Source organism: Oncorhynchus tshawytscha, linkage group LG13 (genome assembly GCF_018296145.1).
Source record: "Oncorhynchus tshawytscha isolate Ot180627B linkage group LG13, Otsh_v2.0, whole genome shotgun sequence".
NCBI lineage: Eukaryota > Metazoa > Chordata > Actinopteri > Salmoniformes > Salmonidae > Oncorhynchus > Oncorhynchus tshawytscha.
In genome coordinates, this window is record NC_056441.1 from 68,201,345 (window position 1) to 68,220,188 (window position 18,844).

Genomic DNA, 18,844 nt, shown 5'->3' on the forward strand with positions numbered 1-18,844 from the left:
CTAACCAATCAAATTACCCTTGACAATAGCGACATAGGAGTCACTCAGAGTGCAACACGTGGAAGGGAATCTCCAGTGCACTCTTCCAATGTTTACCACACATGTCACTAATAAATAGAATCCTCCATTCAGGAGGATGGAGTCATTAGAAGTCATTAACCATGATCACACCACGTATGACTGGTCCAATACTTAAAGAGTACGTCCGTCGTGAGGTTAGCTCCTCCGTGGATAACATAGCTATGAAATAGACTTCATACCTATCACCACTACAATAGTGGAAGACACAGTGACTTGTAGTAAAAACTACTACAGACTCCCTCGACACCAATTCTGACTGACCTCCCGGCATTGACCTGAAAATTACCTGACTACGTCAGACTCATTCTGAACAAGTTGCAATCTGCCAGGATACTTGGTTTTCTTCCCTTGACATGCGCGCTTGTGTAAGCATAAACACACATGTACAACGGAACATCCAATTAGGATTTATGCTAGGATCACTTAAGGGTCCAAGAAAAATACCAGCCTTAGTAAAGTTTAACATTTACTTCTAGGCTTTGACTCTACAGCACTCACCAGTTTTCTTCCCAGAAGTCCATAGGTCATCCCTGTAGATTGCCCAAAACTAGTGCCTTACAGCTGTAAACTTATCATATAGTTATCAACTTAGGATAGTGCCTAAGCAACACACCAAGTAGGAAAACCCTAGATATGGAATTAGAGACAATGCCATGATAGTCATTTTGCCAGAGCATTGGATGTATATAGAATACAGTCCAATTATATGATTTTTGTGTAAGAACTATATTTTGTATATCTTTTGTTTATGCTTTCATTCCTTTTCGGTTCAGTTCCTTTGACACTTAGGAAGTGATAGAGCCATAAACAAAGTCCCCATGCAACCATCACTTAGTGCCACAACGCCACTCATTGGGGAATGAATGCAATTATATATATTTTTGTGTGTGCGTTCTTAACATCTGCCTAAGTTACTGCCCAGATCTTCCAGTCTGGACGACGACCAGATGACGGGTCCGAAACGGCGACCCCAAATCCGGACACCGGCGGCCCATACATGTGGCAGCATGCCCCGCTGTCAGAGAGCCTGCCAAGGTAAACCACCAGAGGGGGGGACTGCAACGGCTATCACCAACCAGGACATCCCCTGGCCCTTCCTGGGGTACTTTGCAGCTTCCAGGAAACCTACCAAGATAAATCACTAGAGGTGGCCGCAACGGCGATCACCAACCGGACATCAACTGCCCATTCTTGTGGTGGACTGCTCCGCTCTCAGAGAAGCCTACCAAGTTCTTTCACCAGAGGGGACTGCAACGATGATCTACAAACAGGACATCATGTGGTCATGATTTTATGTTGATTTGTAACTTGCACGACAAACAAGATCCAAACCACTAGGGGGGTGTATGTCATGATGTTGCCCTCTTTGGGTACAGCAAGCCCCATCCCCATCTTCCTGTCTCCTACACACAGGCTGCTGTGGTCAGAGAGAAGTCGTAAATTGCTGGAAGAGATTATCTCCTCATGGCCACAGAGAGTAGAGTTTTCATAGAAGAGAACAAATGAATTTCTTCCACCACACATACCTTGAGGTCCGAACAACATTTATGTTCTGGAGAAGGTATAAAAACCAGTGAAGACTCCAGCTACGAACTGGTCCGTTTGGTACAATTTTGTGAAACTCATGGGAGTCAATACGGCCACATGATCATAACGCTGTTTATATAATAGCCTCAGATATGAGGTTTACATCTAATTGTTGTATAAGATAAATGAGTGAGGATGATACTGTTTGTAAAATTGTGTAATGTGTTTTTAGACTGTTTAATGAAGGAAACTCCAATTCCCTTTTGAGTTGAACTAAATCAGAGTACTGCCCATGAGCACAGTTAGGACCTGGCGTCATGAGACAGCTTTTTCTGCTCTTCCAAATATAACCCCCACCTTGAGAATTTCTCAATAGACCATGTTGCTCTCAATTACGAAAGGACAAAGGTTGCAGACCAGACTGCTGAATCTTTTAACCATCCCACGTGGTTAAACTCTTAGACTATCGATACTGACAGAATAAGAACCAGTCTTTGATATTAATTACTAGTCTGCAGCTAGGAATTCGGTATCATTGAACGCGAAGACCGACGAAACATCTATTCTATAACGACATGAATGAATGTCACTCTGAACTATCCATTCTAACCACGACAGAGAGGGCGGACAAACTCTCCAACAGAAACGAACTTTTTAGCAGAGCGTATATATATATTGATTGCAATTGTTCCCGAATGAGTGAGCGTTCATGTGCAAATAATTAGCATTTCAATTGTTATAATTATCACCTTTGTGTTGTCTCATCTCAGACGACCCAACAATTCCCTTTTGTACACCAAGCCGTGATGCCGGTTTATCCCACTAGGGAAACTCCGTTATCATTTCCTTGTACCTATCTACTGTTTGTTTATGCATTTCTGTGAATTACTTAGTTAGTAAATAAATGATTTAAGACAATTGATGTATGGATGACTCATAGTGAAGACTGGGTTCGTGAAGATAACCAACAATTTACGACGTTTGGAATAAGACTAACGTGAGGCGAAATAAATAATTCCTTAAGAAGACTAATTGATCAGATATTAAAGTATCTGAAAAGTTGTATTGGGAAAATTATAACTTTGTAATCTGAATATTTTCCTTGGTTCCCTGACTTCCTAGTTAATTACAATTGCCTGATTAGTTAATCACGTAATGCTAATTACAGAGAATCTTTGATAAAAACTAAAAGTTGTCAGTTAATGAAAGTAAAGACAGAACAGTGGGATGTACCTTTGAGCGCTACATCCCGAGGTGTTCGTGGCCTGTCTGAAGTTTGCTAGATAGCATTTTGATGATCCAGAAGAAGATTGGGAGAATGTCATATGGTCAGATGAAACCAAAATATAACTTTTTGGTAAAAACTCAACTCGTCGTGTTTGGAGGACAAAGAATGCTGAGTTGCATCCAAAGAACACCATACCTACTGTGAAGCATGGGGGTGGAAACATCCTGCTTTGGGGCTGTTTTTCTGCAAAGGGACCAGGACGACTGATCCGTGTAAAGGAAAGAATGAATGGGGCCATGTATCGTGAGATTTTGAGTGAAAACCTCCTTCCATCAGCAAGGGCATTGAAGATGAAACGTGGCTGGGTCTTTCAGCATGACAATGATCCCAAACACACCACCCGGGCAACGAAGGCGTAGCTTCGTAAGAAGAATTTCAAGGTCCTGGAGTGGCCTAGCCAGTCTCCAGATCTCAACCCCATAGAAAATCTTTGGAGGGAGTTGAAAGTCCGTGTTGCCCAGCAACAGCCCCAAAACATCACTGCTCTAGAGGAGATCTGCATGGAGGAATGGGCCAAAATACCAGCAACAGTGTGTGAAAACCTTGTGAAGACTTACAGAAAATGTTTGACCTCTGTCATTGCCAACAAAGGGTATATAAACTTTTGTTATTAACCAAATAGAGTTTGCTGTGGAAGGTGTGGAAGTGAGCATGGATCTCCAGCTCCCTGGGACTGCCCATAGCCAGGAACTCACAGCCCTCCCACAGACATGCATAATCATCTAGAGGGAGCAACACAACACACGTTATCTGGCGAAAGGCAGTAGGTGTTAGTGATATTCTGGTCAGCATATAATCAACTATGTCTCAGTACTTTTCAAAGGCTTTCTGTTCTTGACTACTTTCCTGTCGGAACTAGAAGCACAAGCATTTCGCTACACTCGCATTAACATCTGCTAACCATGTGTATGTGACAAATAAAATTTGATTTGGTTTGATTTGAAATACTTATTTTCCACCATAATTTGCAAATAAATTAATTAAAAATGTGATTTTGTCTGTCATAGTTGAAGTGTACCTATGATGAAAATTACAGGCCTCTCTCATCTTTTTAAGAGGGAGAACTTGCACAATTGGTGGCTGACTAAATACTTTTTTGCCCCACTGTATGTAAACTTCCGACTTCAACTGTATGTCAGGAGAAGTGCAGTATTATCGTAAGGAGACGTATACTTGGAATACGGAGGAGGAATGGAGGTCTAAGAGAGAGAGGGAGGAAGACTGAGCTTGAGTTGGTTAAAAAGGATGGGAAAAAAGGGAGATGGTTTGTTAAATAGGAATGGTAGAAAGTGGAAGCAGATCGAGCTGAAGACAGGAGGAGAAATGGAAGTGAATGAGGGCGAAGTATTCAAGAAGAGGAAAATAGCAATAGTCTGGTGGCTCCGGTACCGCTTGCCTGTGCGGTAGCAGAGAAAACAGTCAATGACTTGGTTGATGGAGTTTTCGACAATTACATGGGCTTTCCTCCGACACATCACACTTCACAGGTCCTGGATGGCAGGAAGCTTGGCCCCAGTGATGTACTGGGCCGTACGCACTACCCTAGTACCTTACGGTTAGATTCCGAGCAGTTGCCATACCAGGTGGTAAGGATGCTCTCAATGGTGCAGCTGTAGAACTTTTTGAGGATCTGGGGACCCATGCCAAATCTTTTCAGTCTCCTGAGGGGGAAAAGGTCTTGTCGTGCCCTCTTCTCGACTGTCTTGGTGTGTTTGGACCATGATAGTTCATTGGTGATGTGGACACCAAGGAACTTGAAACTCTTGACCCGCTCCACTACAGCCCCGTTGATGTTAATGGGGGCCTGTCCGGCCCACCTTTTCCGTCATTTGGTGCGACGCAGACAGGGTGGCGAGAGTGGTGAAACAGAAGAGTCATTGCCTGTTCTTTTGAGTTTGATGTTGAGTCTTTGCCCGACAAAGTGATGCTAGGATATATAAGTTATCCTGTATGAGCTTTAGTGCCGAATACATTACCTTGTTACAGGTGTCAAGCTTATGGTCATGTGGTAGCAGTGTGTAGAACGGAAGTTCCAAGGTGTGAGAAGTGTCCAGAATGGCATGAGACAAAGGAATGTGTAGCATTGGGGAAAGTAGTGGTATGTGTTAATTGTAGGGGTGCCCATGGGGCTGGGGATCAGAAATGTCCTGTGTGCGAGAGAGGCAGGTTAAGGTTTCCAGGGTTAGAATAGTGCAGAAGTTGTCATATGCTGAGGCAGTGAAGAAAGTAGAGGAAGATGGGTCAAGGGGAGGGATCCTGAGAGGAGTGGTGAGAGTAGTAGATCTGTACCACTACAGAGGTATAGGCCAACAAGTCATATATGTTTTAGTAAGATTGGATTTTTAGCATTTATAGCAATGGTTATCAACTGTACTGCAGGGATGGAACGGAAGTCACAGAAAATTGAGGTTGTGGTGGCAGATGCAGAGAGGTATTTGGGTCTGCAAGACTTGACATCAGAAGTGTTACAGGGTGTGTTAGGTTGTGATGTCCCATCCTTTCAAATGGTTGGCATGGTAGGACTACGTAAATCAAATCAGTTACATACACATGGTTAGCAGATGTTAATGCGAGTGTAGCGAAATGCTTGTGCTTCTAGTTCCAACAGTGCGGTAATATCTAACAAGTCATCTAACAATTCCCCAACAACTACCTAATACACACAAATCTAAAAGGGGCTAATGAGAATATGTACATATAAGTATATAGATAAGTGATGGCCCGAGCAGCATAGGCAAGGTGCAATAGAGGGTATAAAATACAGTATATACAGTACATGTGATATAAGTAATGTAAGATATGTAAACATTATTATACATGGCATTATTTAAAGTGGCATTGTTTAAAGTGACTAGTGATCAATTTATTAAAGTGTCCAGTGATTGGGTCTCAATGTAGGCAGCAGTCTCTGAGTTAGTGATTGCTTTTTAGCAGTCTGATGGCCTTGAGATATAAGCTGTTTTTCAATCTCTCGGTCCCAGCGTTTATGCACCTGTACTGACCTCACTTTCTGGATGATATCGGTGTGAACAGGCAGTGGCTCAGGTGGTTGTTGTCCTTGATTATCTTTTTGGCCTTCCTGTGACATCGGGTGCTGTAGGTGTCATGGTGGGCAGCATGTTTTCCCCCGGTGACGCGTTGTGCAGACCGCACCACCCTCTGGAGAGTAGATTTAAATAGGAGAGTAGGGTGGTACTATTTTTATTTTATTCATTTTTAGAATGTTTTTGTGGGTGCAGTGTTAGATGGTAGGGTATTTGTTTATTTATTTTTTCAAGCAAAGTTTAAGGGAGTTTACTCCAGTCTAGTAGGTGGAGGTAATGAAACATTGGATGCCAACCACCGTTAAACCTCGTCGAAGATCAAGAAGAAGAAGCAGTTACTGTGGGAACTTCCTGTTTGTAGTGTGACCGGAAGTGGATAAAAACATTGGAGGGAACGAAAAATATTCTGACATCTGTTGAAAAGGACTACATAGTCTGTAAGTAAGTTCACATATGGTATTTAGCTGCTAACAATGCTATTATAGTAATGTTTAGGGAGCGTGTCTATTGTATCAGAATCTGTACAAAGATAAAGGGCTAGCATTTGGTAACTAACTAAAGTTTACGCACAGATAGGGGGTGGGGATTGGTTATAAATATATTTGGTTTACGACTCTTTCCAATGTTGGAAATCCCAGCTAGCTAGCTAACGTTATTAAAACTGCCTGCCAGCTAGTTTTGTAATGTCATGTTAGGTATTTGGCACAGTCACATACGTATTTGGCATATGTCCCACTTGAGGCTAGCTGGCTAGCTAAATAGCATTGTTAGTCATATTGGAAAAATAGTGACCAAATGAAGCTTGTGCCAGAATTAATCCAGTTTGCTTATAATGGTGTTGTGAACTGGCTAACTAAATTTAACCTGCTGTTAGGACTGTTTTGGCTATTTAGCTCTAACAACACCTGCTGTTTTTTTGGTTCTAGGGACTACCTACCTTGTGTCCAGCAGCCAGATCACCATGGCGAAAAGGAGGAGCCTGTCCAACCTGGTGGTGTCTTGTAAGTGGGCGTCCTGCACCTTCAAAGGCCACTGCATGGAGGAGCTCAGTGAACACATGTCACTGCACCTGAAGGATCATCTAGGAGACAGAGATGCTATGGAAGAACTAGGTGGGTTTGTGAGGGGACTGGCAGATGACAGCTACATCCGTGTCTCAGTATTGTCCCAATAGCTTCCTTTCCCTAGTCTTTTCCATCAGGTGGAAGCAAATGTAGAATTTGAAATCTTTCTGGCGCCTACAGTCTGTCAGTGATAACACACCTCCAAACGAGCTTCAATGCCTTACAACACTCCTTCTGTGGCCTCCAACTGCTTTTAAATGCTAGTAAAACTAAGTGCATGCTCTTCAACTGATTGTTGCCCGCACCCGCCCACCCAACTAGCATCACTACTCTGGACAGTTCTGACTTAGAAAATGTGGACATCTACAAATACCTAGGTGTCTGGTTAGACTGTAAACTCTCCTTCCAGACTCACATTAAGCATCTCCAATCCAAAATTAAATCTAGAATCGGATTCCTATTTCTCAACAAAGCTTCCTCCACTCAAGCTGCCAACCATACCCTCGTAAAACTTACTATACTACCGATCCTTGACTTCGGCGGTGTCATTTACAAAATAGCCTCCAACACTCTACTCAGCAAATTGGATGTAGTCTATCACACTGCCATCCGTTTTGTCACCAAAGCCCCATATACTACCCACCACTGCGACCTGTATGCTCTCGTTGGCTGGCCCTCGTTACATATTCGTCGCCAAACCCACTGGCTCCAGGTCATCTATAAGTCTTTGCTAGGTAAAGCCCTGCATTATCTCAGCTCACTGGTCACCATAGCAACACCCACCTGTAGCACGCGCTCCAGCAGGTATATTTCACTGGTTATCCCCAAAGCCAACACTTCCTTTGGCCACCTTTCCTTCCAGTTCTCTGTTGCCAATGGCTGGAACAAATTGCAAAAATCACTGAAGCTGGAGTCTTGTATCTCCCTCTCTAACTTTAAGCATCAGCTGTCAGAGCAGCTTACTGATCACTCTACCTGTACACAGCCAATCTGTAAATAGCACACCCAACTACCTCATCCCCATATTGTTATTTATCCTCTTGCTCTTTTGCACCCCAGTATCTCTACTTGTACATCATCTGCACATCTATCACTCCAGTGTCAATGCTAAACTGTAATTAATTTGCCTCTATGGCCTATTTATTGCCTTACCTCCCTACTCTTCTACATTTGCACACACTGTAAATAGATTTTTCTCTTATGTTATTGACTGTATGTTTGTTTGTGTAACTGTTGTTTTTGTCGCACTGCTTTCCTTTGCTTTGCTTTATCTTGGCCAGGTCGCAGTTGTAAATGAGAACTTGTTCTCAACTGGCCTACCTGGTTAAATAAAGGTGATGAAAATAAAAAAGTGATTTCAAAGGAAAGTAGTCAAGAACAGAAAGCCTTTGAAAAGTACTGAGACATAGTTGATTATATGCTGACCAGAATATCACTAACACCTACTGCCTTTCGCCAGATAACGTGTGTTGTGTTGCTCCCTCTAGATGACTATGCATGTCTGTGGGAGGGCTGTGAGTTCCTGGCTATGGGCAGTCCCAGGGAGCTGGAGATCCATGCTCACTTCCACACCTTCCACAGCAAACTCAAGTTCATTGGGGAGCAGATGCTCAAGTCCCACCCCAACTTCCCCAGCTGTACCCAGGATCTCCACAGCAACAACCTGGTCCCCGAGATCTCAGAGGGACTTGTGTGCCAGTGGGAGCACTGTGATGTAAGTTAATAATACCCTGGAGGGTGATTCTGCATCCCACTGTTTGACATCTCCCTTATAATCCACTGCCACCCTCAGTGATTCTGTGTATGTGATGTACTTAATGTTTGTTGTTTTTTGCTACAGAGTACATTTAACAACCCGGAGTGGTTCTATCGGCATGTGGACATGCACGCTCATTGCACTGGTCTCTCTCCTCTCCCAGACCAGCAGCAGGCCATCTTCTGCAGCTGGAAAGGTACTGCTAGGGGCAAGAAAGGGATCACATTATACTGTATCAGCACAGCCTTTCCTGCTGTAGTGCTACATTGAATATACGGATGTTTTGTTGGCCTGCTTCAGCTGATATCCTCTTCATCTGTTTCCACAGGTTGTGATGCATTCTTTAAGATCAAGTACCGTCTGCGGGAGCACCTGCGCAGCCACACTCAGGAGCGTCTGGTGGCCTGCCCCACCTGCGGCTGCATGTTCTCCAGCAACACCAAGTTCTTCGACCACATCCACAGACAGGCCGAGCCAGAGGGTGAATGGGCTCAGCTCTGCCTGGCCAGAAGTCACTGTTTTACAGCTTATAGGCAGATATGTTATTGGCTTAGACATGTACATTTGAATTTGATTGAATGCCCTCTGATTCTTGCAGAGTCCCTGGTGTGTGAGCATTGTGACAAAGGCTTTGCCAATGAGAGACTGTTGAGAGACCATGTACGACAACATGGTGAGTGTGCTGTTCTCCACCACTTTTGTTCAGTATTATTTAGCTCATTTTCCATGTCTGGCTTGGACATGTACATCTATTAGTCAGATTTATTTTAGTTGTAGTGCCATCAATAGGGTTTGTCAATAAGATATTTTGATTGGCTGATGATGGCTGTTGTCTGTGTCCAGTTTCTTTCACTGTAAACCTTATGAGTGATCTATCCTCTGCCTCTCAGTGAACCATATCAAGTGTCCCCTATGTGACATGACCTGCACCTCTCTCGCCACTCTGAAGATCCATATCAAGTTCCGCCACTGTGACGAGCGACCCTTTCCCTGTGACTTCTGTGAGAGCAGGTTGTTCTTCCACAGAGTCATCACAACTTACTGACCCTTATGGGCTGTAAACATATTGTGCACATATTATTTTGCTTACACTTTTGTTTATGATGCATGTCTCCCAGCTTTAAGAACCAGCACGACCTGCGGAAGCACATGGAGACACATAATGAGGGGGCGGCCTACCACTGCTCTGTGGAGGGCTGTGACTACTCCTCCCGCATGGCCCACACCATGAACCAGCACTACAAGAGAGTACACGAGGTACTTGAGACTGTCTGCAGGGGACGCCAAACACTCACTCACTACTCAATAGACCTACAGAATCAAGATCAGTGTCAAAGCTTGACTTTTTCATTTTCAAATATGCTTTTGGGTTTGTGGAATTTTGATCAAGTGTACTCCATTTGACACTTGTGTCATTTTCCTCTGTAGGGTGGAATGGTCTCAAAATACAAGTGTCATCTCTGTGACAGAACCTTCTCTTGGTGTTACACACTCACTCTTCACCTGCGCAAGAAACACCACCTGAAATGGCCCTCTGGACACTCCCGCTTCAGGTATGAACAGCACTTGATCCTTCCCTTGTGTGATTAGTTTACATGAGTTAGTCAGTTTTACCATAAGGGGGTGGTTGTTGATTATTTGGCTTGCTCCAGATACAAGGAGGATGAAGATGGCTACCTGAGGCTGAACATGGTGCGTTACGAGACAGTGGAGGTGACTCAGGAGATCATGAAGAACATGGCTAAGAAGAGGACGCCCCATAAGGGCCCCGGGTCCAGCAGCCGAGCCAAGAGAGCTGCCACCCGGGCAGCCAGGAGTCATGGCTCTCCCCCTGGCTCCTCCTCCCCCTCCTCTTGCTCCTCTTCCTCAGAGCTCTCTGCAGGGGAGGAGAGGTCAGCCCAGCCCAGCCCCAGGGGCAGTGACTCACCTGTGTACTGTGTACTGAGTAACGTGTCTGATATGGGGGATGACCCCGACGCAACCCGGGACGGCTCTGACTCCTGCGGGCCCTCGGGTGCTGTGAGGGCCCTGACTGAGGTGGCCAGGGGTCTGGGGATGGATGTGGTGTGATCACACACACAGACCCTCCTTATTCTAGTGGTCCAAGTAAACTATTGACGTTGCCACATTGTTGTCTCCAACCTTGATCCTGTAGACTAAAGTTGTGATACCAACTTGAATTGTATCTCAATGAATAGGAATATTCCATTCGATGAATGCAGCCATTCATATCTAACGCACTGTCATTCCTTTGTGAAATGTGCACTTGGTTGAAGAAATACAGATCCAGTATCTTCTCAGGACCAGTGTTGGAGACCACTAATGTAGCATTACTGAATCACTCCAATGTTACAGCTGTGCTGCATGTATGATGGCTGGGCTTAACCTGGGATGGACTGTTTATTAAAGTTCACTAAATGTTAGTATCTCTGGAAGAGATGTGACAAGTTGACAAGAATGTGAAGACTGTTAGTGTTTACTATCCCTGATCAAATGTTTTTATTTGTTAGTGTTTTACAGTATTAGCTTTAATGCGGCGAGGGCGTTGGCATCATCAGAATGTGACCCCATTGACAGCAGTTTTGAAATCACCTCAGGTTTTTAGTGTAGAAGTCTCAGGTCACTTTTTTTTAACCTCTTTTCCATTAAGTTATAGGTCTTAGCTTTTCCTTTGTGGTCACTGGATAATCTGATTTCATTAATGCTGTAGCTTTTGATTTGACCAAGTTTTTTTAGATTTAAGTTTTGTCAGTTATATTTTTGTATGTCCATTTTAGGAACAGTAACCAGACTAACTCATGAGTTAACATTTTATGAACGAATTTGCACTTTTATGTTGAACAAAATCATTGTTCATCAATTTACAGGTGTTTTAAGGGATGTAAATCGTTTTCAACACAGTAGTTTGTCCTATATCTGTGTCATACAGGTAATAATCAGAATCACAGAATTTGTCTTGAAGCAGTACCTTGCAGAGTTACAGTTCTAAGGCAAGCAAGCTCACATAATAGCGTCTTCTGATTTCTGTCATTACGAGGTAGTCTTGTGGGGCGCGCCAGACAATGGGAGAGAGAAGGGGACCAGAAGCACCAGTGTGCTTAAGGACCCAGGGGGAAGAGTTCTGTTGGGGAGGCTACTCTGGGGGCTCTGTGTGAGACCCACCATGGAAATATGTGTCACTTGGAATAGGTGGAGGTCAGGAGGCTGGGATGGGGGAGATGGCCTCCCATGGTGGCAGAATGGAGGCTGTGCTGGTAGTATTCCTCTCTGAGCATAGTCAGACGCTCTCTCCATGAGGTAAGCCCTCTCCTGCTGCTTCAGGGCCAGTGAGGGGTGATGGAGTGGGTGCGGAAAGCCGTGATGAGTGTCTGTATGACCAGTCTGCTGCCTTCAACAGCCTGGCCCCCACTACACCACGTGGAGGATCAGCCCTCTTGCTCAGCTCTTGACGGGAGGAGACGGGGAGGTCCATACCTCTGTATACATCCCATAGTGGGTCTCTTAGGGGGGGGGTCCCAGGGAAGTGCAGGGTAAGGGTACTTCTCAGCTCCTGAGTAGGGGATGAGCCGAATAACAGGAGTGCCAACATGAGTCCGGGCCAGTTTACATAAGCTATTTACTGGGTAGAGTACTGGAATAATGTTTCCTATGGTCATGTGCTGCATCCACATGGAGGATGGAGTGTGTATTGGAGGTGTCAGAGATGGTTTCTCTGTGGGGTCCTGGGTTTGAGGGCCTTCATTGAAATCCTGGTCATCCTCTCTGCCGCTTCATCTTCTTGGCCTTTATATAGTTTTCACACTCAAGCCCTCTCTTCCTGACTCCCAGCTACGTCTGCCATTGGACTGCTGATCAGGTTTCAAGGTCATTGTCTGAGGAACAGACTTCTCTTTAGCCCTGTGAAATGTCAAGAGTCCCTGCAACATTGTGGCCTTGATGTTTCTCCACTATGTACTGTTTCTCCTCAATCTTCTCTCTGGGTAGGTGCAGCTGCTTTCCCCATTCCCTGTCCTGAGGTTTCCTGCTTGAATCTTCCTGGTTGTTCAGATTCTGTAAAGCGTTCAGGTTGTCATTCAGAGGACAGGGGTGTCTTCTGCTGCCTGCTCCACCACTCAGGAGTTCCTCCTACTTCTCCATTTGGTGCATTTAGATTGTCTTTGATAGATCATTGGATAGTCTGTTTTTAAGAGGAGGAAGAATAAGCAAGTCAAAGAAATGTGAGTTTCAAAAGGCAATTCCCTCCTTTATGATTATATTGTCATAATACTGAACCAATGCTGAAGGGAGACTGAAGGTGCTACTCACTTAGTGCTAGGATTGCCATTCCACCAAAGGCTGTGGCACTCGTTGTCCCCAAAACTCCAAATGAAGGATGTGTACTGTGACTCTGGAGCAGGAGAACAATGGGAAAATGCTATGTTGAGTAATTTCTCTCTGTGTTAGATTACAGTACTCTAGTGAGATAAGTCATCTTTTTAAGGAGGTTAAGTCTTTGGTCCCTGTCCTCACCTTGGTTAGAGAATGGGGTGGAGGACTGAATAAGGTCCCGCTGACGGTGGATGGCTTGAATCAGGTCAGGACCAGCAGGCTGAGTCAGAAACTCCGGCTTGATACCGAAGTTGATTGCTTGTGAGTCCACTTGCATTTTCTGCTGAGAAATGGGAGGACAGACGGTGCCAGTTATGTGTGGCTTAGATACAAATAATACTTTTTAGAATTTATACACATTTTAGTGGATGTTCAACACATTTTCATACCTTCACCTGCAGTTTATGGTAGTGGATCTGCTATGCAATGCGGACATGCATTGTATGCCATCTTCCTGGTCTCTGAGAGAATATCCAGTTCAGTAGGTCGAAATAGAAACAGAACTCAAAACACTTTTCAAATGAGAACATTTTGGCGATACTCTGAAGATTTAAAATTAAAATGATCTAAAGGGTACTCTTGGGATTCTTCTCACACAAGTAGGTGCTTGTGTGACCCAGTCCTAGGTCCTGGTGCCATGTCTAGAACATTTGATGTCTGACAAAGACAAGGAAATGTAGACTTCTGATCACACACTACTAACTCATGACACCATAACTTGATGATTCCTAAATACTATATATTTTGCCTCTACCCCAACTTCCTAGTTCCCATTACTCTCTTTTCCACTGGTACCTTGGGAGGGTGGAAGGCCCCCTGCAGGGAGCTGAAGGGTCCTGGGTGCCATGGGGGCCAACCCTGGCATCACATGTGGATGGGTCAGCTACAGAGTATAGAAAAGCAGTATATGAGAGAGACTTACATTAGTTGAGAATTTGACAAAAAAAAAAAAAAATTCATTAGATTTGTACAGGCTTCATCAACATAATTGATATAAAACGGTAGTACTTCAAATGTTATTTGTCACATGCGCCGAACACAACAGGTGTAGACCTTAGTGAAATGCCTACTTACAAGCCCTTAACCAACAATGCAGTTAAGAAAATACCTTAAAGTAAGAAGAATAACAAACAATTAAAGAGCAGCTTTAATTGAACTTCTCTGTACATTTCTGTGTGCTGATGTTGGTGTTAGTGGACCTCAGTGGACAGGTAGAGGATGGTCTGGCCAGGAAGCGTGAACTCATCTGTTGCAGCACACTGGGCTCTGAAGAGGACGAGCATAGCAGACATAACAAACACATTCCGTGTAACTGTAATCATTTCTGCTATATTATGTCTGAAGATACTAACATATCTGTAAACAGGACCACTCCAAAAGGCTATATAGGGAGAATGGCAGCTAAGCAGATGAAGATGTACCTGAGTAGGAACTACCTGCTGGTTGCTGGGCAGTAGAAGGCTAGGCACTCACTGGGAGCAGTGGGGTAGGAGGAGATAAGACAGCTGGGGGACACACACACACACACACACACCAACTGATTAATGGACTGCTGAATGTATATTTTTCTCTTGTTTTGTTTGTTCTTTTCCACTCTGATAAGCTACCCAGGAAAGGGCTGAAAATAGCCCACATTAATAAACGGTCGTGGCCAAAAGTTTTGAGAATGACACATACATTTCCACAAAGTTTGCTGCTTCAGTGTCTAGATATTTTTGTCAGATGTTACAATGGAATACTGAAGTATAATTACAAGCATTTACAAGTGTCAAAGGCTTTTATTGACAATTACATGAAGTTGATGCAAAGAGTCAATATTTGCAGTGTTGACCCTTCTTTTTCAAGACCTCTGCAATCTGCCCTGGCCTGCTGTCAATTAACTTCTGGGCCACATCCTGACTGATGGCAGCCCATTCTTGCATAATCAATGCTTGGAGTTTGTCAGAATTTGTGGGGTTTTGTTTGACCACCCGCCTCTTGAGGATTGACCACAAATTCTCAATGGGATTAAGGTCTGGGGAGTTTCCTGGCCATGGACCCAAAATATCTATGTTTTGTTCCCCGAGCCACTTAGTTATCACTTTTGCCTTGTGGCAAGGTGCTCCATCATGCTGAAAAAGGCATTGATCGTCACAAAACTGTTCCTGGATGGTTGGGAGAAGTTGCTTTCGGAGGATGTGTTGGTACCATTCTTTATTCATGGCTGTGTTCTTAGGCAAAATTGTGAGTGAGCCCACTCCCTTGGCTGAGAAGCAACTCCGCACATGAATGGTCTCCGGATGCTTTACTGTTGGCATGACACAGGACTGATGGTAGCACTCCCCTTGTCTTCTCTGGACAAGTTTTTTTCCGGATGCCCCAACAATCGGGAAAGGGGATTCATCAGAGAAAATTACTTTACCCCAGTCCTCAGCAGTCCAATCCCTGTACCTTTTGCAGAATATCAGTCTGTCCCTGATGATTTTCCTGGAGAGAAGTGGATCTTTGCTGCCCTTCTTGACACCAGGTCATCCTCCAAAAGTCTTTGCCTCACTGTGCGTGCAGATGCACTCACACCTGCCTGCTGCCATTCCTGAGCAAGCTCTGTACTGGTGGTGCCCCGATCCCATAGCTGAATCAACTTTAGGAGACAGTCCTGGCGCTTGCTGGACTTTCTTTGGCACCCTGAAGCCTTCTTCACAACAATTGAACCACTCTCCTTGAAGTTCTTGACGATCCGATAAATGGTTGATTTAGGTGCAATCTTACTGGCAGCAATATCCTTGCCTGTGAAGCCCTTTTTGTGCAAAGCAATGATGACGGCACATGTTTCCTTGCAGGTAACCATGGTTGACAGAGGAAGAACAGTGATTCCAAGCACCACCCTCCTTTTGAAGCTATTCGAACTCAATCAGCATGACAGTGATCTCCAGCCTTGTCCTCATCAACACACACGCCTGTGTTTAATGAGAGAACTTCCGGCGCCGACAGAGATGGCCGCCTCGCTTCGCGTTCCTAGGAAACTATGCAGTTTTTTTACATGTTATTTCTTACATTGGTACCCCAGGTCATCTTAGGTTTCATTACATACAGTCGAGAAGAACTACTGAATATAAGAGCAGCGTCAACTCACCATCAGTACGACCAAGAATATGACTTTCGCGAAGCGGATCCTGTGTTCTGCCTTTCACCCAGGACAACGGAATGGATCCCAGCCGGCGACCCAAAAAAACGACTTCGTAAAAGGGGGAAACGAAGCGGTCTTCTGGTCAGACTCCGGAGACGGGCACATCGTGCACCACTCCCTAGCATTCTTCTCGCCAATGTCCAGTCTCTTGACAACAAGGTTGATGAAATCCGAGCAAGGGTAGCATTCCAGAGGGACATCAGAGACTGTAACGTTCTTTGCTTCACGGAAACATGGCTCACTGGAGAGACGCTATCGGAGTCGGTGCAGCCAGCTGGTTTCTCCACGCATCGCGCGGACAGAAATAAACATCTTTCTGGTAAGAAGAGGGGTGGGGGCGTATGCTTCATGGTTAACGAGACTTGGTGTGGCCACAACAACATACAGGATCTCAAGTCCTTATGTTCACCTGATTTAGAATTCCTCACAATCAAATGTCGACCACATTATCTACCAAGGGAATTCTCTTCGATTATAATCACAGCCGTATATATTCCCCCCCCAAGCAGACACATCGATGGCTCTGAACAAACTTTATTTGACTCTTTGCAAACTCTTTGCAAAAATCCATATATCCTGATGCTGCATTCATTGTAGCTGGGGATTTTAACAAGGCTAATCTGAAAACAAGACTCGCTAAATTGTATCAGCATATCGATTGCGCAACCAGGGCTGGAAAAACCTTAGATCATTGCTATTCTAACTTCCGCGACGCATATAAGGCCCTGCCCCGCTCTCCTTTCGGAAAAGCTGACCACGACTCCATTTTGTTGATCCCTGCCTACAGACAGAAACTAAAACAAGAAGCTCCCGTGCTGAGGTCTGTTCAACGCTGGTCCGACCAATCTGATTCCACACTCCAAGACTGCTTCCATCACGTGGACTGGGATATGTTTCGTATTGCGTCAGACAACAACATTGACGAATACGCTGATTCGGTGAGCGAGTTCATTAGAACGTGCGTTGAAGATGTCGTTCCCATAGCAACGATTAAAACATTCCCAAACCAGAAACCGTGGATTGATGGCAGCATTCGCGCGAACCACTGCTTTTAATCAGGGCAAGGTGACCGGAAACATGACCGAATACAAACAGTGTAGCTATTCCCTCCGCAAGGCAATCAAACAAGCTAAGCGTCAGTATAGAGACAAAGTAGAATCTCAATTCAACGGCTCCGACACGAGGTATGTGGCAGGGTCTACAGTCAATCACGGATTACAAAAAGAAAACCAGCCCCGTCACGGACCAGGATGTCTTGCTCCCAGGCAGACTAAATAACTTTTTTGCCCGCTTTGAGGACAATACAGTGCCACTGACACGGCCCGCAACCAAAACATATGGACTCTCCTTCACTGCAGCCGACGTGAGGAAAACATTTAAACGTGTCAACCCTCACAAGGCTGCAGGCCCAGACGGCATCCCCAGCCGCGCCCTCAGAGCATGCGCAGACCAGCTGGCCGGTGTGTTTACGGACATATTCAATCAATCCCTATACCAGTCTGCTGTTCCCACATGCTTCAAGAGGGCCACCATTGTTCCTGTTCCAAAGAAAGCTAAGGTAACTGAGCTAAATGACTACCGCCCCGTAGCACTCACATCCGTCATCATGAAGTGCTTTGAGAGACTAGTCAAGGACCATATCACCTCCACCCTACCTGACACCCTAGACCCACTCCAATTTGCTTACCACCCAAATAGGTCCACAGACGATGCAATCTCAACCACACTGCACACTGCCCTAACCCATCTGGACAAGAGGAATACCTATGTGAGAATGCTGTTCATCGACTACAGCTCGGCATTCAACGCCATAGTACCCTCCAAGCTCGTCATCAAGCTCGAGACCCTGGGTCTCGACCCCGCCCTGTGCAACTGGGTACTGGACTTCCTGACGGGCCGCCCCCAGGTGGTGAGGGTAGGCAACAACATCTCCTCCCCGCTGATCCTCAACACTGGGGCCCCACAAGGGTGCGTTCTGAGCCCTCTCCTGTACTCCCTGTTCACCCACGACTGCGTGGCCACGCACGCCTCCAACTCAATCATCACGTTTGCGAACGACACAACAGTGGTAGGTTTGATTACCAACAACGACGAGACTGCCTACAGGGAGGAGGTGAAGCCCCCCGGAGTGTGGTGTCAGGAAAATAACCTCACACTCAACGTCAACAAAACTAAGGAGATGATTGTGGACTTCAGGAAACAGCAGAGGGAACACCCCCCTATCCACATCGATGGAACAGTAGTGGAGAGGGTAGCAAGTTTTAAGTTCCTCGGCATACACATCACAGACAAACTGAATTGGTCCACTCACACAGACAGCATCGTGAAGAAGGCGCAGCAGCGCCTCTTCAACCTCCAGGAGGCTGAAGAAATTCGGCTTGTCACCAAAAGCACTCACAAACTTCTACAGATGCACAATCGGGAGCATCCTGGCGGGGTATCAGCAACTGCTCCGCCCTCAACCGTAAGGCTCTCCAGAGGGTAGTGAGGTCTGCACAACGCATCACCGGGGGCAAACTACCTGCCCTCCAGGACACCTACACCACCCGA

The 18,844-nt window shown here is 45.2% G+C and overlaps 1 protein-coding gene across 2 annotated transcripts; it reads left to right on the plus strand.

Annotated features, from left to right (window-relative positions):
• Nucleotides 1–6,236: 6,236 nt before the first annotated feature.
• On the plus strand, nt 6,237–14,284 carry zgc:112083. Of its 2 annotated transcripts, none has more exons than XM_024442988.2 (10): nt 6,237–6,377; nt 6,867–7,052; nt 8,492–8,718; nt 8,845–8,956; nt 9,089–9,241; nt 9,359–9,433; nt 9,651–9,771; nt 9,879–10,017; nt 10,189–10,313; nt 10,413–14,284. In XM_024442988.2, the coding sequence occupies exons 2-10, from the start codon at nt 6,902–6,904 to the stop codon at nt 10,828–10,830; spliced, it is 1,521 nt and encodes a 506-aa protein (XP_024298756.1). In that variant the 5' UTR covers nt 6,237–6,377; nt 6,867–6,901; the 3' UTR covers nt 10,831–14,284. The 2 variants fall into 2 exon arrangements, with proteins under 2 accessions (XP_024298756.1, XP_024298757.1); XM_024442989.2 differs by having other exon boundaries at nt 6,261–6,381.
• The last annotated feature ends 4,560 nt before the right edge of the window (nt 14,285–18,844 follow it).